This window comes from Papio anubis, unplaced genomic scaffold, assembly GCF_008728515.1.
Source record: "Papio anubis isolate 15944 unplaced genomic scaffold, Panubis1.0 scaffold295, whole genome shotgun sequence".
NCBI lineage: Eukaryota > Metazoa > Chordata > Mammalia > Primates > Cercopithecidae > Papio > Papio anubis.
In genome coordinates this window covers 31,612-52,529 of record NW_022163051.1, presented here as the reverse complement: position 1 = coordinate 52,529, position 20,918 = coordinate 31,612, and the positions used below count along the sequence as shown (strand labels likewise).

General features: G+C 38.7%; 1 protein-coding gene and 1 non-coding gene across 2 annotated transcripts in view; both read right to left on the bottom strand.

The window, feature by feature from the left end:
• Positions 1-20,918, bottom strand: part of LOC116272987 (double C2-like domain-containing protein beta) — a gene marked incomplete at its 5' end in the record, with an annotated part of 69,558 nt that overhangs the window by 24,610 nt on the left and 24,030 nt on the right. The window contains 3 exons of the mRNA XM_031661908.1: positions 4,081-4,119; positions 4,216-4,294; positions 19,371-19,444. Coding sequence (XP_031517768.1) covers positions 4,081-4,119; positions 4,216-4,294; positions 19,371-19,444 — 192 coding nt within the window. The remainder of the gene's footprint in view (positions 1-4,080; positions 4,120-4,215; positions 4,295-19,370; positions 19,445-20,918) is intronic.
• On the bottom strand, positions 8,341-8,444 carry LOC116272989. The gene has a single exon (XR_004181502.1). It is a non-coding gene; the product is annotated as a small nucleolar RNA U13 (small nucleolar RNA).

The following is a 20,918-nucleotide window of genomic DNA, read 5'->3' as shown; positions in this document are numbered from 1 at the left end:
GACCCACAGCCAATATCATACTGAATGGGCAAAAACTGGAAGCATTCCCTTTGAAAACCAGCACAAGACAAGGATGCCCTCTCTCACCACTCCTATTCAACATAGTGGTGGAAGTTCTGGCCAGGGCAATCAGGCAAGAGAAAGAAATCAAGGGTATTCAATTAGGAAAAGAGGAAGTCAAATTGTTCCTGTTTGCAGATGACATGATTGTATATTTAGAAAACCCCATCATCTCAGCCCAAAATCTCCTTAAGCTGATAAGCAACTTCAGCAAAGTCTCAGGATACAAAATTAATGTGCAAAAATCACAAGCATTCTTATACACCAGTAACAGACAAACAGAGAGCCAAATCAGGAATGAACTTCCATTCACAATTGCTTCAAAGAGAATAAAATACCTAGGAATCCAACTTACAGGGGATGTAAAGGACCTCTTCAAGGAGAACTACAAACTACTGCTCAGTGAAATAAAAGAGGACACAAACAAATGGAAGAACATACCATGCTCATGGATAGGAAGAATCAATATCGTGAAAATGGCCATACTGCCCAAGGTAATTTATAGCTTCAATGCCATCCCGCTACCAATGACTTTCTTCACAGAATTGGAAAAAACTGCTTTAAAGTTCATATGGAACCAAAAAAGAGCCCGCATCTCCAAGACAATCCTAAGTCAAAAGAACAAAGCTGGAGGCATCACGCTACCTGACTTCAAACTATACTACAAGGCTACAGTAACCAAAACAGCATGGTACTGGTACCAAAACAGAGATATAGACCAATGGAACAGAACAGAGTCCTCAGAAATAATACCACACATCTACAGCCATCTGATCTTTGACAAACCTGACAAAAACAAGAAATGGGGAAAGGATTCCCTATTTAATAAATGGTGCTGGGAAAATTGGCTAGCCGTAAGTAGAAAGCTGAAACTGGATCCTTTCCTTACTCCTTATACAAAAATTAATTCAAGATGGATTAGAGACTTAAATGTTAGACCTAATACCATAAAAACCCTAGAAGAAAACCTAGGTAATACCATTCAGGACATAGGCATGGGCAAGGACTTCATGTCTAAAACACCAAAAGCAATGGCAACAAAAGCCAAAATTGACAAATGGGATCTAATTAAACTAAAGAGCTTCTGCACAGCAAAAGAAACTACCATCAGAGTGAATAGGCAGCCTACAGAATGGGAGAAAATTTTTGCAATCTACTCATCTGCCAAAGGGCTAATATCCAGAACCTACAAAGAACTCAAGCAAATTTACAAGAAAAAAACAAACAACCACATCAAAAAGTTTCATTCTCTTAAAATATCTTCTAATTTCCATTGAGAATTTTTATTTGACTCATGAGCTACTTAGAAGTGTTTATCATCCAAATATTTGGGGATTTTCTAGATACCTTTTTGTTATTAATTCTTGCTTTCATTTCATTCTAGTCACAGACCACAATTTGCATGATTTCTATTCTTTTAAAATTGTTAGGGTTTGGGCTTTGGCCCAGATTACTCAGTAACTACTCTATGTGTACTTGAAAAGTCTACATATTCTGCTACTGTTGGAGTAGAGAGTCTACAGATGTCAATTAGGTAAAATCAACTTGATAATGTTCTTCAGGACTTCCACATCACTACTCAATTTTTTTTTTCTACTTGTTCTACCAGTTACTGAGAAAAAGAAGAATGCTAAATTCTCCACATAGGATAATTGCCCATTTCTCCTTTCAGTTCTATCATTTATTGCTTTGGGTATTTTAAAGCTTTGTCATTAGGTGCATAAGCAATTAGAGCTGTTTCTGGCTTCTTCATGAATTTCTCCTTTTTATCATCATATAATGGTCCTTTAGTATGCCCAGTAATTGTCCTTATTCTAAGGTCTACTTTGTCTGACATTGATATGGCTACCTCAGTTTCTTTTGATTACTTTTGCATGGTATGTCTCCTTGCATCTTTTAAATTTTAACCATCTATTTCACTATATCTAAGTAGATTTCTTTTTTCCAGTTTTCTTGAGTTATAAATGACAAATAACGATTGTAAATATTCAAAGTATACATGTGATTTGATATATGTATACTCTGTGAAATGATTACCACAATCAAATTAATTAACACATCTGTCACCACACATAGTTACTTACCATTGTGTGTGTGTATAGTGAGACCACTTAAAATCTACTCTCTTAGTACATTTCGAGTGTACATACAGTATTATTAACTATAGTCACCATGCTACACGTTAGATCTCAGAACTTATCTAGCTTACTACTAAAAGTCAGTACACTTTGACCAACATCCCCCCATTTCTCCTATTTCCCCCCCCCCCCCAGCTTTATGGTTGTTTACACATCAGGTTAAGCCCGATATCCTGTTACTGTATCATGGCTCAAATTGGAAGTATCAATACGTTTTTTCTTTTAACTCTTGAAAAAACAGCAATAGCTGAATACATCTTTAATATGATAAATAACAAAAAGCTATCCATATTTAACGGAGACATGCTAGATGCATTCCCACTAAAATTGAAACAAGACAAATATATATCCATTGTTATTATGACTAAACATTATTTAACATGGGCAAGCCAATAATATCAGAAAAAACATAAGAGGTAGAAAGAAAACTTTGCAATATATTGAAAATACATATGTTTCTAAGAAAAATATAACAAAATAAGTAAAATAAAACAAAATTATAAATAAATAAATAACTCAACAACTTGGGAATTTAAAAATACTCTCCTAAGCAACAATTGTGCCAAAAAAGCAATCAAAACCAGACATTATCAAGCCTGGAATTTATTCTGGTGAAATAGTAAAAACAGAAATTTCGCTTCATTTTTCTTCATGTGACTATCCAATTGATTCAATATCATTTCTTCAAGATTCCAAAATTTCCTAACCGATTTAAAATGTTGTTTTTATGTCATACTACAAAGAGTGGGGAAAATCTTACTCCAAACTGAAAAAACAGAAGCAACTTAATTGGTGCTGTTGGCTGGATCTTCAGCAACAGCTTCCTTGCCCTTAGTGTCAGCAATTTCTTCCCTTCAAATTCACTTTATTAAAATTGAACAAAACAAAACAAACAAAATATCTTTAACATGAAGTACGGAAGAACAGCTTCTGTTTTCCTTACTGAAATCAAGTATGGTACCATAGAAGCCTCCAGAGAGGCTGGTGTTTCAGGAATGATCTGCCATGTCAGATGCTGTGAAGAGCATGAGTAAGATGAGATGAGATGAACCTGGCAGCAGGGAGGTCACTGGGGACCTGAATAACAGCAGTTTCATTTGAGAGACGGGGATGTGAGCGAGAGTACAGTGGGTCAAGGAGCATCCTGGAGAAGCAGAAATGATGAGGGTAGACAACTCTCCCATGAATGTTCCTTATTCAGGTGAACAGAGAAACAAGTCAACAGCTAAAGGGGAAAATGGGGTCAAGGAAGAACATTTGAAGGATGATACAAGTGGGAATAATCCAGAGAGGGGAAATTCCTGAAATGCATCTCTACCACTGCTCTGGTAGGGTTTCGATTTTGGCAACAGTAAGGACTCTGATATTAAACAGGTACACAGAGACACAGTCAGTTTGAGGGTCCTACTGAGGAACCGGAAATAACTGCTGACTGGAGTTTGTTCCTATGGTAAATGAGGCAGATGGGGTGGAAAGGCAGCAATGTGAATGACGTGTGGATAAAAAGAAATGTGTTCACTTGATAGGCCCTAAACTGTTTAATAATAAACCACTGGGGAGACATAAATATATTTTGCATCATCTTTATGAGAAAACACTGAATCTGCTCAACTGGAATAGGACTACTGTACAGTCTCTAAATCAGTTTCACTAGAATGAGATAATTCCAGTCTTTTACCTCTCCATTATTTTACATTTATGTTTTTCATAAGACAAATGGTTCCAGGACTATGTCATCCTCAATTTCAATTCCTTTTACATTTTCACAATTTCAGGCAATTCTGAGATACATTTTCAAATATTGTAATTGAGAATTTATCATTCTAACCTCCTGAGAAAAAAACTTACTTTTCCACTTTAGTAAAATAAAATATATACTTACTCTGAATAATATTTCTTCATTCCACTTTGGATTCAAACTCTGAAAAATAATAAACATAGTATAACTAAATAATGTTTTGTCTTCTAAAAATAAAACAAAGGACATTAAAAACTTCTGAATATTGCTAAGTCTAACCTTTTTAATGGTCTTTGTTTGCACACTTGTAAGAACTCCATTCATTGGGTCATATAACGTCACTCTCACATAAGGATCACTGTTAAAAAAAAAAAAAAGAAAAATTTTAATTATTGCTTACCCCAAGCTCAGATCACCCAGACTATACAATTCACAATTTTCCTTGTTAGTTATATCTACAATTATTTCCTGAATTTAAAAGTCAGAATTCTTAGGCAGGTAAGCAATTGAAGTAATTTTTGCATCTCGTTAAAAACCTGAAGTACCATGTTAGTGAAAGACACAAAGAATTAGAAAGAAAACCTTTTAATCACAGGCCTAATGATTATAACCTTCCTAGATTTTTAAAATTTTGTTTGATTTTTATTACATTCTTTCTTCTTCTGAGTTAAGATGGTTAATTCAATGATTCTAAGACTGGTTTTGTAAGACCTCAGGTTGTCTCAAGTTATCTCATGGGTGTAAACTCTTCTTACAAAGTAAAGGCAAACTGTTTTCACTTAAAAAAAAAATAACTAGGTGTGGCCAGGCACAGTGGCTCACGCCTGGAATCCCAGCACTTTGGGAGGCTGAAGCGGGTGGATCACGAGGTCAGGGGATCAAGACCATCCTGGCTAACACGGTGAAACCCTGTCTCTATTAAAAATACAAAAAAAAAAAAAAAAATTAGCCAGGCGTGGTGGCAGGTGCCTGTAGTCCCAGCTACTCAGGAGGCTGAGGCAGGAGGATGGCGTGAACCTGGGAGGTGGAGCTTGCAGTGAGCCAAGATCACAACACTGTACTCAGGCTTGGGCAACAGAGCAAGACTCTGTCTCAAAAAAAAAATTAAAATAAAATAACTAGATGTTAATAAAACCAATTCTACAAGGAGATATGAAGAAGGAAATTCTTGTGATGTATAGGGTTGCAAACCACAAGACTTTGAACACTTTACTTGTCCATGGTTAAATTTCTCCTATGTTCCATGGGTATCCCAAGTACTCACCATTCTCCACCAAATCCCCTCCAAACTAATCCAAACTATCCTTCCCCCAACTCCATTTCTTCATACCACGTTACCTCTTAATTGGCCAAAATCAAAGGCACCAAAACACTCCCAAGAAACTGGTATTTATCAGAACCCATCCTTACCCCTAACCTAGTGAGTCAGGAGTCCTCTTGTTTTGAGTCTCATCCCCCTTATTCAGTTCTCTGAACTTTGGAGCCTTGCATCATCTGTTCTCATTGCTCTCTTTTAGACCTTTGGCTTTTTCTTTGATCTAGGTTTCTCTAGGCATATAAATGTTTTTAAATTCCTCCTCCCCTTGACTTTCCCTCCCTTCTCCAGCAAAGCAAAATACATCTTTTTCTTCCATTCCCAAACCTTTTCAGAGAATAATCTTTAACAATAAAAACAAGAACACTTATATAGCAATTACCCGATGCCAGATACTGCTGTAAGTAGGTTTCGTATATTAATTCTTTTTCTCCCTTTTTTTTTTTGAGACAGAGTATTGCTCTGTCGCCCAGGCTGCAGTGCAGTGGCACAATCTCGGCTCACTGCAACCCCTGCCTTCCGGGTTCATGCCATTCTCCTGCTTCAGCCTCCCGAGTAGCTGGGATTACAGGCGTGCAACACCACGCCCGGCTAATTTTTGTATTTTTAGTAGAGACGGGGTTTCACCATGTTGGCCAGGATGGTCTCGAACTCCTGACCTCAGGTGACCCGCCTGCCTTGGCCTCCCAAAGTGCTGGGATTACAGACGTGAGCCACAGTGCCCAGCCCGTATATTAATTCTTTGAATTTCTATAACCACCTGTGAGGTAGGTACTATTCCTTTCTTTATTTCACACAGATCACACAGCTAGAAAGCAGACAGCCAGGATTGAAACTCCAGCACCTGGCTCCAGAGGCCATACTCTTTTTTGTTTGTTTGTTTGAGATGAAGCATCACTCTGTAAGCCAGGCTGGAGTAAAATGGCGCGATCTTGGCTCACTGCAGCTTCTGCCTCCTGGGTTCAAGCTATTCTCCTGCCACAGCCTCTCAAGTAGCTGCGATTACAGGCACGCGCCACTGCGCCCAGCTAATTTTTGTATTTTTAGTAGAGACACGGCTTTGCCATGTTGGCCAGGCTGGTCTCAAACTCTTGACCTCAGGTGGTCTACCCGCCTCAGCCTCACAAAGTGCTGGGATTACAGGCATCAGCCAACATGCCCGGCTTATACTCTCTTGCTCTGTCGCCAGGTTGGAGTGCAGTAGCACGATCTCGGCTCACTGCAACCTCCTTCTCCTGGGTTCAAGCAATTCTCCTGCCTCAGCCTCTCGAGTAGCGGGGACTACTGGTGCCTACCACCACGCCTGGCTAATGTTTTGTATTTTAAGTAGAGATGGGGTTTCACCATGTTAGCCGGGATGGTCTTGATTTCTCGACCTCGTGATCCGCCTGCCTCGGCCTCCCAGCCTATACTCCTAACCACTATAGCATACCACCGCCTTTACTTCATTTCCTTAATTCCTGTTATGCTTCAAAACCCTACAGTCTGATTTCTGTCTCTTCCCTTGAGATCCATTCCTCTGAAAAGGCTCTTGTAAAGTCACCAATCTTGTTAAAGCAATCAACATTTTCCAGATACTTCTTTTTTTGGCCCTCTTTATGTTTTTAGATACTACTGACCATTTTCTCTTTGAAACACTCATCTCATTTCGCTTCTATGACACATCTCTTCCAGTGCTCCTCATACCACTCGAACCGTTCCTTCAGTGGCTTACTTAGGCTCCTCTTCTACTATCTGCCAGTTAAATACTGATATTCCCTAAGTATTGCCCCACCCCTCTGTTCTCTCTACATTTTCCCTTTCCAATCTTATCCACGGTTTTTTACAACTAACTAAATACTATTAAATATAAAAATACAAAATGTAAATGTAATTATATCCCTAATCTCACCATCCAGCTAGACAAATACACTTGAACAATACACAGACACTGTCTGTTCAAGAGTTTTGCCTCTTTTTTCTTTTTTTTTTTTGAGATGGAGTTTCACTCTTGTTGCCTAGGCTGGAATGCAATGGCACAATCTCGGCTCACCGCAACCTCTGCCTCCCGGGTTCAAGTGATTCTTTTGCCTCAGCCTCCCTAGTAGCTGGGATTACAGGAATGCATCACCACGCCTGGTTAATTATTGTATTTTTAGTAGAGATGGCGTTTCTCTATGTTGGTCAGGCTGGTCTTGAACTCTCAACCTCAGGTGATCCGCCCACCTTGGCCTCCCAAAGTGCTGGAATTACAGGTGTAAGCCACCGTGCCCAGTCGAGTTTTGCCCCTTTTTAATTGGCCTTTTAATTATATTGAGTTGTAAGAGGTTTCATATATATAGGGGGTTAATGGCCTTTGTCAGATATCTTTGTTTCGTTGTTTCTCTTGTGGTAAGAATATTTAACATGATCACTACCCTATTTATTTATGTATTTATTCATTCATTTCATTTCATTTTTTGAGACAGAGTCTTGTTCTGTTGTCCAGGTTGGCGTGCAGTAGTGCAATGTCGGCTCACTTGAAACCTCCACCTCTTGGGCTCAAGCAATCCTCCCACCTCAGCCTCCCAAGTAGTGGGACTACAGGCGCACACCATCATGCCTGACTAATTGTGCTTCTTTGTAGAAACAGGGTTTTTCACCATGTTGCCTGAGACGGTCTCAAATTTGTAGGCTCAAGTGATCCACCTGCCTTAGCCTCCCAAAGTGGTGGGATTACAGGTGTCAGCCACTGCACCCAGCAGCTCTACCCTCTTACCTTTTTAATTGCACATACATTAATGTTAACTTTAGGCACAACATTGTACAGCAAATCTCTAGAGCTTATTCTTCCTGCTTGACTCAAGTTTAATGCCTGTTAATTATTAACTTCCATTTCTACTCACCCCTCACCCCAGCACAGCAACCAGCATTCCACTCTTTGATTCTATGAATTTGACTATTTTAGATATCTCATATAAATGGAAACATGAAGTATCTGTCTCTCTCTGACTGTCTCATTTCAGTTAGCATAATATCCTGATTAATCTGTATAGTCACATATTGCAGAATCTCCTTTTTAAAGATTGAATAAACACTGTATGTATATACATTTCTTTTCTTTCTTTTCATGTGAAATTGGTAATCTGCCCATGTTGTAACAAGCTTCAAGGGTGGCACATCTTACACATGTGCATGGACACCCCGTCATGACACTTATAAACTACAGAAGGATCTAGACTACATTTTTTTTTTTTTTTTTTTGAGACAGGGTCTTTCTCTGTCACCCAGGCTGGAGTGAGGTGGCATGAACACGGTTCACTGCAGCCTCAACTTCCTGGGCTCAAGTGATCCTCCCACCTCAGCCTCCTGAGTAGCTGGGACCACAGGCATGCATCACCACACCTGGCTAACTTTTAAAAATTTTTTTGTAGAGACAGGGTCTCATCACCAGGCTGGTCTCGAACTCCTGGGCTCAAGTGATCCTCCCACCTTGGCCTTCCAAAGTGCTGAGATTACAGGTGTGAGCCACCATGTCCAGCCCACATTTCTTTTTTTTAATGTTTTTAATTTTCGTGGGTACATAGTAGGTGTATGTGTTTATGGGGTACATGAGATTACCCATTCATTTGTCGATGGACTTTCAGGTTGTTTCCAGATATATGTCTGAAGATACTTTTTCCCAATCTATGGCTTGCATTTTCCATAACCGTGTTTCTTAAAGAAGAAAAGTTTTAATTGTGTTGAAGTTCCTTTCAAGGCAGTTTTCTTTTATGGCCCATCCTTTTTGGTACTGTTCACGAAAACTTTGTGTAACCCAATAGAGCAAAGATTTTTTTTCCTGTGTGTTCCTATAGAAGTTTCATCATTTTAGCTCATCCTAATTTTCTGTATGATGTGTGGTAAGGGCCAAGATTCATTTCATTCTGTACAGACCAGTTGTTCTAGTACTGTGTACTGAAAGACTACCCTTTCCCTTGAATTACCTCAGCATTTTTTGTTAAACAGGAACTGATCATATATGTGTATATATTCTCTCTCTCGCTCACACACACACACACACACACACACGTGCATGTATTTCTACACTCTCCATTCCATTGAACAATATGTCTATTCTCATGCCATTGCCACTCTGTCTTATTATAACTGTGTAGCAGGTCTTGAAATGAGGTAACGTAAGTCTTCCAATTTTGTTCCTTCTCGGAATTGTTCTGGCTATTCTATGTGCCTTGACTTTCCATATAAATATTGAAATCATCTTATCAATGTCTCTGAAAAAATTTGCTGAGATTTTTATTGGGATTGTGCCAAATCTAATCAATTTGGAGAAAAATGCCACCCTAACACTATTGAGTCTTCTAATTAAAACAGCATATGTATCCATTGATTTATGTGGTCTTCGATTTCTCTCAGCACTGTTTTATAGTTTTCAGGGTACATTTCTTGCAAATCTTTTGGTACATTTATTTATAAATATTTAACATTTACACGATTGTAAACACATTTTTTAGTTTTATTATCCAATTGCTCAATGATAGGATACAGAAATATAACTGATTTTGGGTACACTGACTTTGCATTTTGTGGCAGTGTTAAATTCACTTATTAGTTCTTCCAGTAGCTTTTTCTGTAGATTCCTTGGGGTTTTCTACCTACAAACGATGTTGTCTGCAAATAAAGACAGTTTTACTTCTTCCTTTTTGACCTGTTATATTTTTTCTTTGCTATACTACAGGGCTAAAATATATAGTACAATGTTGGATAGAACATATAAGCAGGCAACTTTGCCTTATTCCTGAGATTAAGTAGAGAGCCTTCAAACTGCCAGCATTAAGTAGGTGGTTAGCTACTGGGTTTTTTCATAGATTCCCTTGATGAAGTTTAGGACATTTCCATCTATTCCTAGTTTGCAGAGAGTTTCTATTATGAATGGGTGTTGAATTTTGCCAGTTGTGTTTTCTGCTTTTATTAAGATGACTGTCTTCTCAGTGTGGCGATTCCTCAAGGATCTAAAACTAGAAATACCATTTGACCCAGACATCCCATTACTGGGTATATACCCAAAGGATTATAAATCATGCTGCTATAAAGACGCATGCACATGTATGTTTATTGTGGCACTATTCACAATAGCAAAGACTTGGAACTAACCCAAATGTCCATCAATGATAGACTGGATTAAGAAAATGTGGCATATATACACCATGGAATACTATGCAGCCATAAAAAAGGATGAATTCACGTCCTTTGTAGGGACATGGGTGAAGCTGGAAACCATCATTCTGAGCAAACTATCACAAGGACAGAAAACCAAACACCATATATTCTCACTCATAGGTGGGAATTGAACAATGAGAACACTTGGACACAGGGTGGGGAACATCACACACCGGGGCCTGTCATGGGGTAGGGGGAGCGGGGAGGGATAGCATTAGGAGATATACCTAATGTAAATGACAAGTTGATGGGTACAGCACACCAACATGGCACATGTATACATATGTAACAAACCTGCACATTGTGCACATGTACCCTAGAACTTAAAGTATAATTTTAAAAAAAAAGAAAAAAAAAGGTGACTGTCTTCTTTTATTCTATTAATATAGTGTATTACATCAGTTAATTTTCAGATATTAAACTGCCTTTGTATTTTATGTTAGTTTGCTGAGAGATTTTATCATGACTGGTGTTAGATTTTGTCAAAGGCATATTCCATGCCAAGCAAAATGACCATGTGTGTTTTCTACTTTACTGTATGAATACGATGAATTGCATTGATAAATTTTTTAATGTTGAACAAACCTTGTATTCCTAGGAAAAATCCTACCTGGTGACACATAGATACATAATGTTCAATTTCATTTTTGCATCTGTGTTGAGGGATATTGGTTTTAAGTTTTCTTGTGATGTCTGTGTCTTGTTTGGGGATCAAGATAATACTAGTCTAATAAAATGAGTAGGGAAATGCCCTCCATTTTCTTAATGTGTTTGTGTAGAATTTGTATTATTTATTCCTTAAATGTCTGATAGTTGTATGCAGTGATACCATGTGGGCCTGGAGTTTTCTTTGCAGGAAGGACAAATTCAGTTCCTTTAATTAACAACAAATTCAATTTCTTTTAACAACAAATTCAATTTCTTTCCATAATGAACATCTATTAAAGTTTTATATTTGTTCTGTGGCTAGTTCTGTAATCCGTGTCTTTCAAGACTATTATCTAGTTCATCTAAGTTGTGTGTACTTCTTTATTGATATGAAATTGTACAAAATATTTTCCTTTTATCTTTTTCATTTCCACAGGATCCATAGCAATGCCCCAGTTTTCATTCTCATTACCAGTAATTAGTGCCTTCTCTCTAACTCTTGATCATTCTAGATAGATTTAAAACTTTAATTGATATCTTCAAATAACAAGCTTTTGATTACAGTAATTTTTTTTCTATCATTGTCCATTTTCTCTTTTATTGATTTTGGCCTTTGTTTTTATTATTTCTTCTCTCTACTTATTTTAGAATTAATTTGCTCTTTTTTCCTAATTTATTAAGGTCAGAACTCAAAACATTCATTTATATCTTGCTCCTTTTCTAAGTTAAGGATTTTAAACACATAAATTTCCCTCTGAATATAACTTCAGCTGCATTCCACAATTGTGAAATTGCTTTATTTTCATTTTCATTCAGTTCAAAATATTTTCATCTTTGACATACAGATTATTTAGAAGTATGCTAATTAAATTCCAAATATTTGTAGTTTTTCTAGATCTTAATATTATTGGTTTCCAATTGAATTCCATTGTTCTCAAAGAACATCCTCTATATGATTTCAATCTTTTGAAAATTTCTGAAATTTGTCCTATGGACCCACACATGGTCTATGCTGGTTAATGTACCATGCACATTTCAAAAGAATGTGGTTTATTGTTTTAAGGCCCAGAATATTGTGGCAGACACTAGGGCGGCTCCTATTATCCCCACCTCCTAATATTCATGCTCTTTGTGTTCCTCTTCTCTTAAGCATGGGACGGATCTATATATTCTAACCAACAGATTGTGGCAAAGGTGACAAAGTATGTGATTACATTACATAAGATTGTAACCCACCTTGCTAGGAGACTCTTCCTAGCTTTGAAGAAGCAAACTGCCAGCTTGTGAGCTGCTGAATGGCAAGAAGCTGAGACGGCCTCCAGCTGACAGCTAGCAAGAAATGGAAACGCTCAGACTGGCAGCCTGCAAGGAACTGAATGCCACCAGCAACCACATTAGCTTGGAAATGAATCCTTCCCTAAGCAAGCCTCAGCTAAGACCACAGCCCTACCAACACCTTAATGACAGCTGAAGTGAATTCCTATAATTTTATGTTGCCTCAGCATCCATACTGAATGTTAAGTTGGACATTTTTATACCAGAAGGAGGTCTTAGTCACCCTTAGCACAGTTTCCAGTTCTCTACCTCCTCTCGGCTCCTCAATGTGGTCAATCAGATAAGTACCTTACACAACTGCCTCCTGGTAACCACCTCCCTAAGAAGCAACCAGATTCAACCTACTTGACTTGCTCCACTGACCCCATACCCACAAGGACTGCAGAAATATGCCACAGTAACCACCTCTCCGTGATGGTTAATACCGAGTGCCAACTTCATTAGACTGAAGGATGCAAAGTATTGTTCCTGGGTGCGTCTGTGAGGGTATCGCCAAAGGAGATTAACATTTGAATCAGTGGACTGGGAGAGGCAGACGCACCCTCAATCTGAGTGGGCACTGTCTAATCAGCTGCCAGGGCAGCTAGAATAAAGCAGGCAGAACGTGGAAGGACTTGACTTGCTGAGTCTTCCGGCCTTCATCTTTCTCCCATGCTGGATGCTTCCTGCCCTCGAACATCAGATTCCAAGTTCTTCAGCTTTTGGACTGTTGGACTTACACCAGTGACATGCCAGGGGCCTCTTATACCTTCGGCCACAGACTGCAGGCTGCATTGTCGGCTTCCTATTTTTGAGATTTTGGGACTCGGACTGGCTTCCTTGCTCCGCAGCTTGCAGATGGCCTACAGTGGGACTTTACTTTGTGATCATGTGAGTCAATTCTCCTACTAAATTCCCTTTCGTATATACATGTATCCTATGAGTTCTGTCCCCCTAGAGAACCCTAATACAGATTTCTCAGACACAGCATGACTCCATGAAATTTGTGCCTGCTTGCTCTAAACCCACCAGTGACAACTCCCTGAAGGAAACCTGTTTGGAAAATGCCCTGGATCCCAATAAAAGCCTCAGCCCACAGGTCCCTTGCACTGTTTCTCCTGTTCCCCACCCACTAGTTGACTGTGCAAGTCCTGGATGGCTCCCCACTTCCTGTTGACCCTGGGAGGCATGCTGCCCTCTTCTCTCTGGCATCTGTTAAGTAATACACCGCTGTTATTTCGTGTGTTTTGTTGAGTTGCCCCCTGTGTCTCACCTGACTGATACACTCGACCCTAACTTCTTTGTCAGGATTCTCCTAGAGAGTGGCTATCTGCTATTTTGGTAGGAATAAACTGGACACAGACGAGAGCTCTAAGAGCAGCCGCCAGGATATGCAAGTGTGCTGTGAGAGGGACATCTGGTCATAGGTAAGACACTTAGGCATGAGGGCACTTGCCAGGATAAAGAAATACCCATGAAAGGCACAGTGTAAACATCTATGTCCAAATTCCTAGAGTCTCATCAGGGCAGGGCTAGAGTTTACAGCCACTCTCATGTGAGAGACTTCAAGACAGAAAAGTTAGAAAAAATCAGAAAAAAAAAAACAACAACAACAGCAGCTTTGCAAGACCCTGTAGCAGAGGACCCAGTTAAACAATGCAGGAACTTCTGAACCACAGAAACTGTGAGATAATAAATGTACGTTCTTTTAAGCAACCAAATTTGTGGTATTATTATTATTATTGTTGTTGTTGTTACTATTATTATTTGAGACAGAGTCTCACTCTGTTACCCAAGCTGGAGTGCAGTGGCGCCATCTTGCCTCACTGTAACCTCCACCTCCCGGGTTCATATCATTCTCCTGCCTCAGTCTCCCGAGTAGCTGGGACTACAGGGGCTGACCACCACCACGCCCGGATAATTTTTTGTATTTTTAGTAGAGAAGGGGTTTCACCGTGTTAGCCAGGATGGTCTCGATCTCCTGACCTTGTGATCCGCCTGCCTCAGCCTCCCAAAGTGCTGGGATTACAGGCATAAGCCACCGCGCCCGGCCAGTTTGTGGTAATATTATTATGCAGCAATATACAGCCCATATGTGGTCTACGCTAGCAAATGTACCATGTACACTTGAAAAGAAAGTTGTTAGAAATAGTGTTCTTTAGGTCAAAGTTGTTCATAATATTGTTCAAATTTATGTTTTTGATTTTTTTATTTAGTTGTTTTATCAACTGCTGAAAGAGAAGTGTCAATGCCTCCAACTATGATGGTGGGAGTTTTAAAAATTTCCCCTTTAATTCCGTCAAATTTTGATTTATATTTTTCTAAGTTATTTTAGCAGGCACACATACATTTATGATTGTTATATATTCTTGATTGACTTTATTCTTTATCATCACGAAATGTTTGAAAATGTTTGTGTTTAAATCTATTCTACCAGATACTAATATATCCACTTCAGTCTTTTTATGCTTACTGTTTGCATGGCATATATTTTTGCTTCCACTTTCTTTCAACTTAGCTATGTCTTTATATTTTAAGTGCATCTCATAAGACAGTATATAGTTGGGTCTTGTTTTTTAATTTATCCTAACAACCTCTGTCTCATATTTATTTTAATCCATTAATGTTCCATGTAATTATTGATATGATTGGATTTAGGTCTACCAGGTTTATTGTTTGTTTTCCATTGTTCCTGCCCTTTACATTGTTTTTTTGTTTTTGAGATGGAGTTTCACTCTTGTCACCTAGGCTGAAGTGCAGTGGCATAATCTTGGTTCACTGCAACCTCCACCTCCCGGGTTCAAGCAATTCTCCTGCCTCAGCCTCCTGAGTGGCTGGGATTAAGATGCCCGCCACCACACCCAGCTAATTTTTGTATTTTTAGTAGAGACAGGGTTTCACCATGTTGCCCAGGCTACTCTCGAACTCCTGACCTCAGGTGATCCACCTGCCTTAGCCTCCCAAAGTGTTGGGATTACAAACGTGAGCCACTGCACCCGGCCCCTTTTACTTTTTTTGATCATTTGTTCCTCCTTTTCTGACTTTTTTTTTTTAATGGTTTAGTTATTTTGCCCAGGCTGGAGTGCAATGGTGTGATCTTGGCTCATTGCAACCTCCGCCTCCTGGCTTCCACTGATTCTCCTGCCTCAGCCTCCTCAGTGCCTCAGATTACAGGCATGGGCCACCACACCCAGCTAATTTTGTGTCTTAGTATAGATTGGATTTCACCATGTTGGCCAGGCTGGTCTCAAACTCCTGTCCTCAGGTGATCCACCCGCCTCAGCCTCCCAAAGTGCTAGGATTACAGGTGTGAGCTACTACAACTGGCCTCGTTTACTTTTTTTGATCATTTGTTTCTCCTTTTCTGGCATTTTTTTTTTTCTTTTTTTTGGAGACAGGGTCTTACTCTGTTACCTAGGCTGGAGTACAGTGGCAAAAAATTACAGCTCATTGGAGCCTTGACGTCCTGGGCTCCAGTGATCCTCCAACCTCAGCCTCCTTTGTAGCTGGGACCACAGGTGCATACAAACACACCTGGCTAATTTTTTGACTTTCTGTAGTGACAGGGTCCCACTTTGTTGCCCAGGCTGGTCTTGAACCCCTGGGCTTAAGTTCCTGGCTTTTTGTTTATTTAGTTTTTCAACAACTTCATTTTAAAACTTCTACTGTTTTTTATCTATAATTTTTTGCACTATTTTTTATTGGTTTCTCTGGATATTACACTACACATCATTAATCTTTTATTCAACTTATACTTAGTATTATACCATTCTACCACATAGGTCCATAATTTACACCTGCTCCATCCTTTATGTCACAGTTGTTATATGTATTCCATCAGCAATATAAATCCTACAAAACAATGTTTTAGGTTGTGATTTCAATAGGCATATGTTTTATTTTAAAAAGATATGATGATAAAAGGAAAACATGTTTTGTATATTCTCAGATATTTACCATTTTTGATGCTCTTTACTCCTTTCTGAGGACCTGAGTGTCTATCTGGTTTCAATTTTCTTCAGCGGAAAGGACTTTCTTTAAGATATCTTACAGGGCAGGTCTGCCAGTGATGAATTCTCTAGTTGTCTTTTTTTTGGAAAATGTTATTTTCTCATCTTCCTTAAAGGATATTTTCACTGAATATAAAATTATGGATTGATGGTTGTTATTTTATTGTTCCATTTTTTCCTGGTCTCTATCGTTTTGGGTAGGAAGTCAGTAATTAATTGACTTGTAGTTCCCCCATATATAAAGGGTCATATTTTTCTCTTTTTGTCAAGATTTTTCTCTTTATACCTGGCTTTCAACAGTTTGACTATTATGCACCTCATTGTGTTCTTAGTGTTTATTATCCTGCTTGGCGTTTTTCAATACTATATGAATTTAATCAAATTTGGAAAAAAAAACTTGGCCAATATTTCTCCAAAAAATATTTTGCCTTCTTCATTCCCCTCCCGTTTCTGTGTTAGACTGTAAGATATTATATAACGATATCCACGTTAGACTTTTATATATTATCTAACAAATCCCCAAAGCTGTGTTTTTTTGTTTTTTGTTTTTACCTCCAATGTTTGTCTCTCTTGTCTCTCTCATCCTCCAACTGGGTAACGATTTCTACTGATCTATCTTTAAGTTCAGTTCATCTTTCCTCTTCTCCATTTGGCTGATAAATCTACCCAACAATTTTAATTTCAAATGCTGTTTTTTCACTCTTGGAATTTTCTTTTGTTTATGATTTCCATTTCATTTCATATTTTTAAAATTTATTGTGGGCATATTTTCTCTACTGACAATGCCTTCCATTTTCCTGGTTCTTTTAGATAAGTAATTTTGCATTATATTCTGGACACATATTATAAATGGTTTTTTTGGGGGGTTTTTTTTGTTTTGTTTTTTGAGACGGAGTCTCGCTGCTGCCCAGGCTGGAGTGCTGTGGCGCGATCTTGGCTCACTGCAAGCCATTCTCCTGCCTCAGCCTCCTGAGTAGCTGGGACTACAGGTGCCTGCCACCTCGCCCGGCTAATTTTTTGTATTTTTAGTAGAGACGGGGTTTCACCGTGTTAGCCAGGATGGTCTCGATCTCCTGACCTCGTGATCCGCCCGCCTCAGCCTCCCAAAGTGCTGGGATTACAGGCGTAAGCCACTGTGCCTGGCCGACATATATTATAAATGTTAAGTTTTGGAGACTGAATTTTGCTGCTGCTGCTGTGTGTGCGTGTGTGTGTGTGTGTGTATGTCTCTGCTTATCATTCTATGGTTTGGATATTTGTACCCTCCAAACTGCATGTTGAAATTTGATTTCCAATGTGGGAATATTGAAAGATGGGTCTCAGTTGGAGGTATTTGGGTCATGGGAGCAAATCCCTCCTGAATAGATGAATGTCCTCCCTCGGGAGTGAGTGAGTTCTCATTCTATTTGTTCCTCTCTATTTGTCAAAAAGAGGCTGGCACACCTCCCTCTTGCTTCCTCTCTTGCCATGTGATTTCTTTGCCTATGCTAGGTCTCCCTCCCCTTTTTGTCATGACTTGAATCAGCCTGAGGCCCTCACTAGATGCAAAGGCCCAGTCTTGAACTTTCCACATACCAAATCAACCACTTTTCTTTACAAAATACACGGTCTTAGGAATTCTGTTATAGCAACACTAAACAGATTAAGACTATCATGCAATTAATCATCTTGTTCCGACAAGAGCCACAAATCCTGTTTTTGTTTGTTTTTTGAGACACGGCCTCACTTTGTCACCCAGGCTGGAGTGCGTTGGCACGATCTTGGCTCACTGCAGACTCAATCACCCAGGCTCAAGCAATGCTCCTGACTCAGTCCCCCATGTAGCCAGGAGTATAGGCATGTGCCAGCATGCCCAGGTGATTTTTTGTATTTTTTGTAGAGATGGAGTTTCACCATATTTCCCAGGTTGGTCTCAAACTCCTGAGTTCAAGCAATCTGTCTGCCTCAGTCTCCCAAACCCCGTTTCTTAGGCAGTAACTCTGATTTCTCTTCAGATCTTTTGTCTTCAGTTGAGTTGCTGAGCTCTTCAGCTCTCTCCCTTCCAGAATCCTTACCATTGCCATGTTTTCTTCAGATTCAGAGATTCAGTAAATCAACAACTGGAAATATTATTCTACTTCCCACAACTACTTACCAATACTATTTGGTACATACGTATGTATGTATGTATGTATGTATGTATGTATGTATGTACGTACGTACGTATATATTTTTGTTTTTGAGACAGAGGCACACTCTGTTGCCCAGGCTGGAGTGCAGTGGCACAATCTCGGCTCACTGCAACCTCCGCCTCCTGGGTTCAAGCGATTTCTGGATAATTTTTTTATTTTTAGTACAGACGGGGTTTCACCATGTTGGTCAGGCTGGTCTCAAACTCCTGACCCTCGACTGATCCGCCTGCCTCAGCCTCCCAAAGTGCTAGAATTACAGGCGTGAGCCACCATGCCCAGCCTGATTTGATTTTTAATTGAACCAAAGTTTGGATTCTGCTACTTTCCTGGGCCATGAAGACTACAATTTTTCCAGGTTCTGATTCTACCTGCCCTCAGACCAACTCATAGTATCAGGAACTCACTCAGTACAATTCGCTTCTTCCAAACATGAACTCCCCACCAGAATCTGCCTGCTCTGTTCACTCTCCACTGCCTTCAAGTTGCTGCTTTTTGTATTAAGTCCAGAGTTTATGGTTGTTACCTGCTAAAGGATTAGTCTGTTAGAATTTTACAAATTTCCAGAACCAGAGTTCAATAATGTATCTTGTGACTATTGCTATCATTCGTACTTCTGCCTAATTTCACAAATTTTGTAATTCAGACACCAAGAGATTTAGTAAACCACCAACTGGTAATATTATTATTATACTTTCCACAACAATTTACTAATACTATTTGATTTTTAATTTAACCAAAGTTTGGAAAAAATTAACAAATACAAAGTTTTAAAATTATAATCCAAATTGATATACTTACCTAGCTCCCAATATATCCTTCTTGGCAAGGCCTATTCCAGCTATAACTTTTACTCTCACGATTCGTGAATTTTCCTAAAATACAGAAATTTATATTTCATTTTCATACACTTATAAGTTAACTAAGATACAATATTTTAAAATATATATATCAATAATTTGGATATTAAAATTAATTGAAGAATTTTTCAATAATTTTACTAAAAGTTACATAGGAAAAAAAGAAAATTATTCGTAGATGACCTGATTATTTACAAAGATAAGCAAAAATTTGAGTCAACTTATTACATTGAATAAGAATTTATTACTGCACTCAAGAAAATCTAAAGCCAAAGTATTGCAACTAATATGAATTTCTAATTATTGCTATATACATACACAAAATCGAAAGTTCATAACCATTTGGCTTTTGGGGTTTTTTTGAGACAGAGTCTCACTCTATTACCCAGCCTGGAGTGCAGTGGTGTGATCCTGGCTCACTGCAACCTCCGCCTCCCAGGTTCAAGCAATTCTCATGCCTCAGCCTTCTGAGTAGCTGAGATTATAGGTATGCGCCACCATGCCCAGATAATTTTTCTATTTTTAGTAGAGACAAGGTTTTACCATTGGCTGCACTGGTCTTGAACTCCTGACCTCAGGTGATCTGCCTGCCTCAGCCTCCTAAAATGTTGGGATTACAGGTGTGAGACACTGTACCCAGCCCATAATCATTTGTAATAACTACTTAGAAAAGGTTATTTTTAAAATCCCATTCAACAGACAACACAGTGTATAATAATGTGTGGGTACTGTAAAGTATCAAATATTAAATATCTTTGATATGATGGCATGGAGGTTTTATAAAGAGTGTCTTAGATTTAAGAGACACATAGTAAAGTGTTTAGGGATACAGTATCATAAATCTTGCAACTTACTTTCAAATAACTTAGCAAATAAAAAATTTAACATAACTAGGCTGTGTGTGCGTATGTGTGCGTATATAAATAAAGGGGAATGAGCAAAATATTACCAATTTGTGGATCTAGTTCTTGGGTATACAGGTGTATACTGTACTACTTATACTACTCTTTTAACTGTTCTGTAGGTTTGAAATTATTCAAAATAAAAAGTTAAGAAAATATAAAACATTATGCATTTTTTTAATTCACAAGTTACAAAACTGTTAGACCAGAAATAAAATTAATAAGAAATATAAAAAAACCTTCATAGATAACATTATAAAATATTGCCAGTTACGCTGGCACACACCTATAATCACAGCACTTTGGGAGGCCAACATGAGAGAATCGTTTAAGCCCAGGAGTTCAAGACCAGCCTAGGCAATATAACAATATCCCTCCAAAACATAAGCCAGGCATGATAGCTTGTATCTGTAATCCCAGCTACTAAGGAGGTTGAGGCAGGAGGATTGCCTGAATTTGAGATTACAGTGAGCTATGAACACCACTGCACTCCAGTCTGGGTGACAGAGCAAGACCTTATTTTAAAAATGTATAAAACATCGAAGAACGTAAAAAAGACTTCAATAAATGGAGAAATCCACTATGTT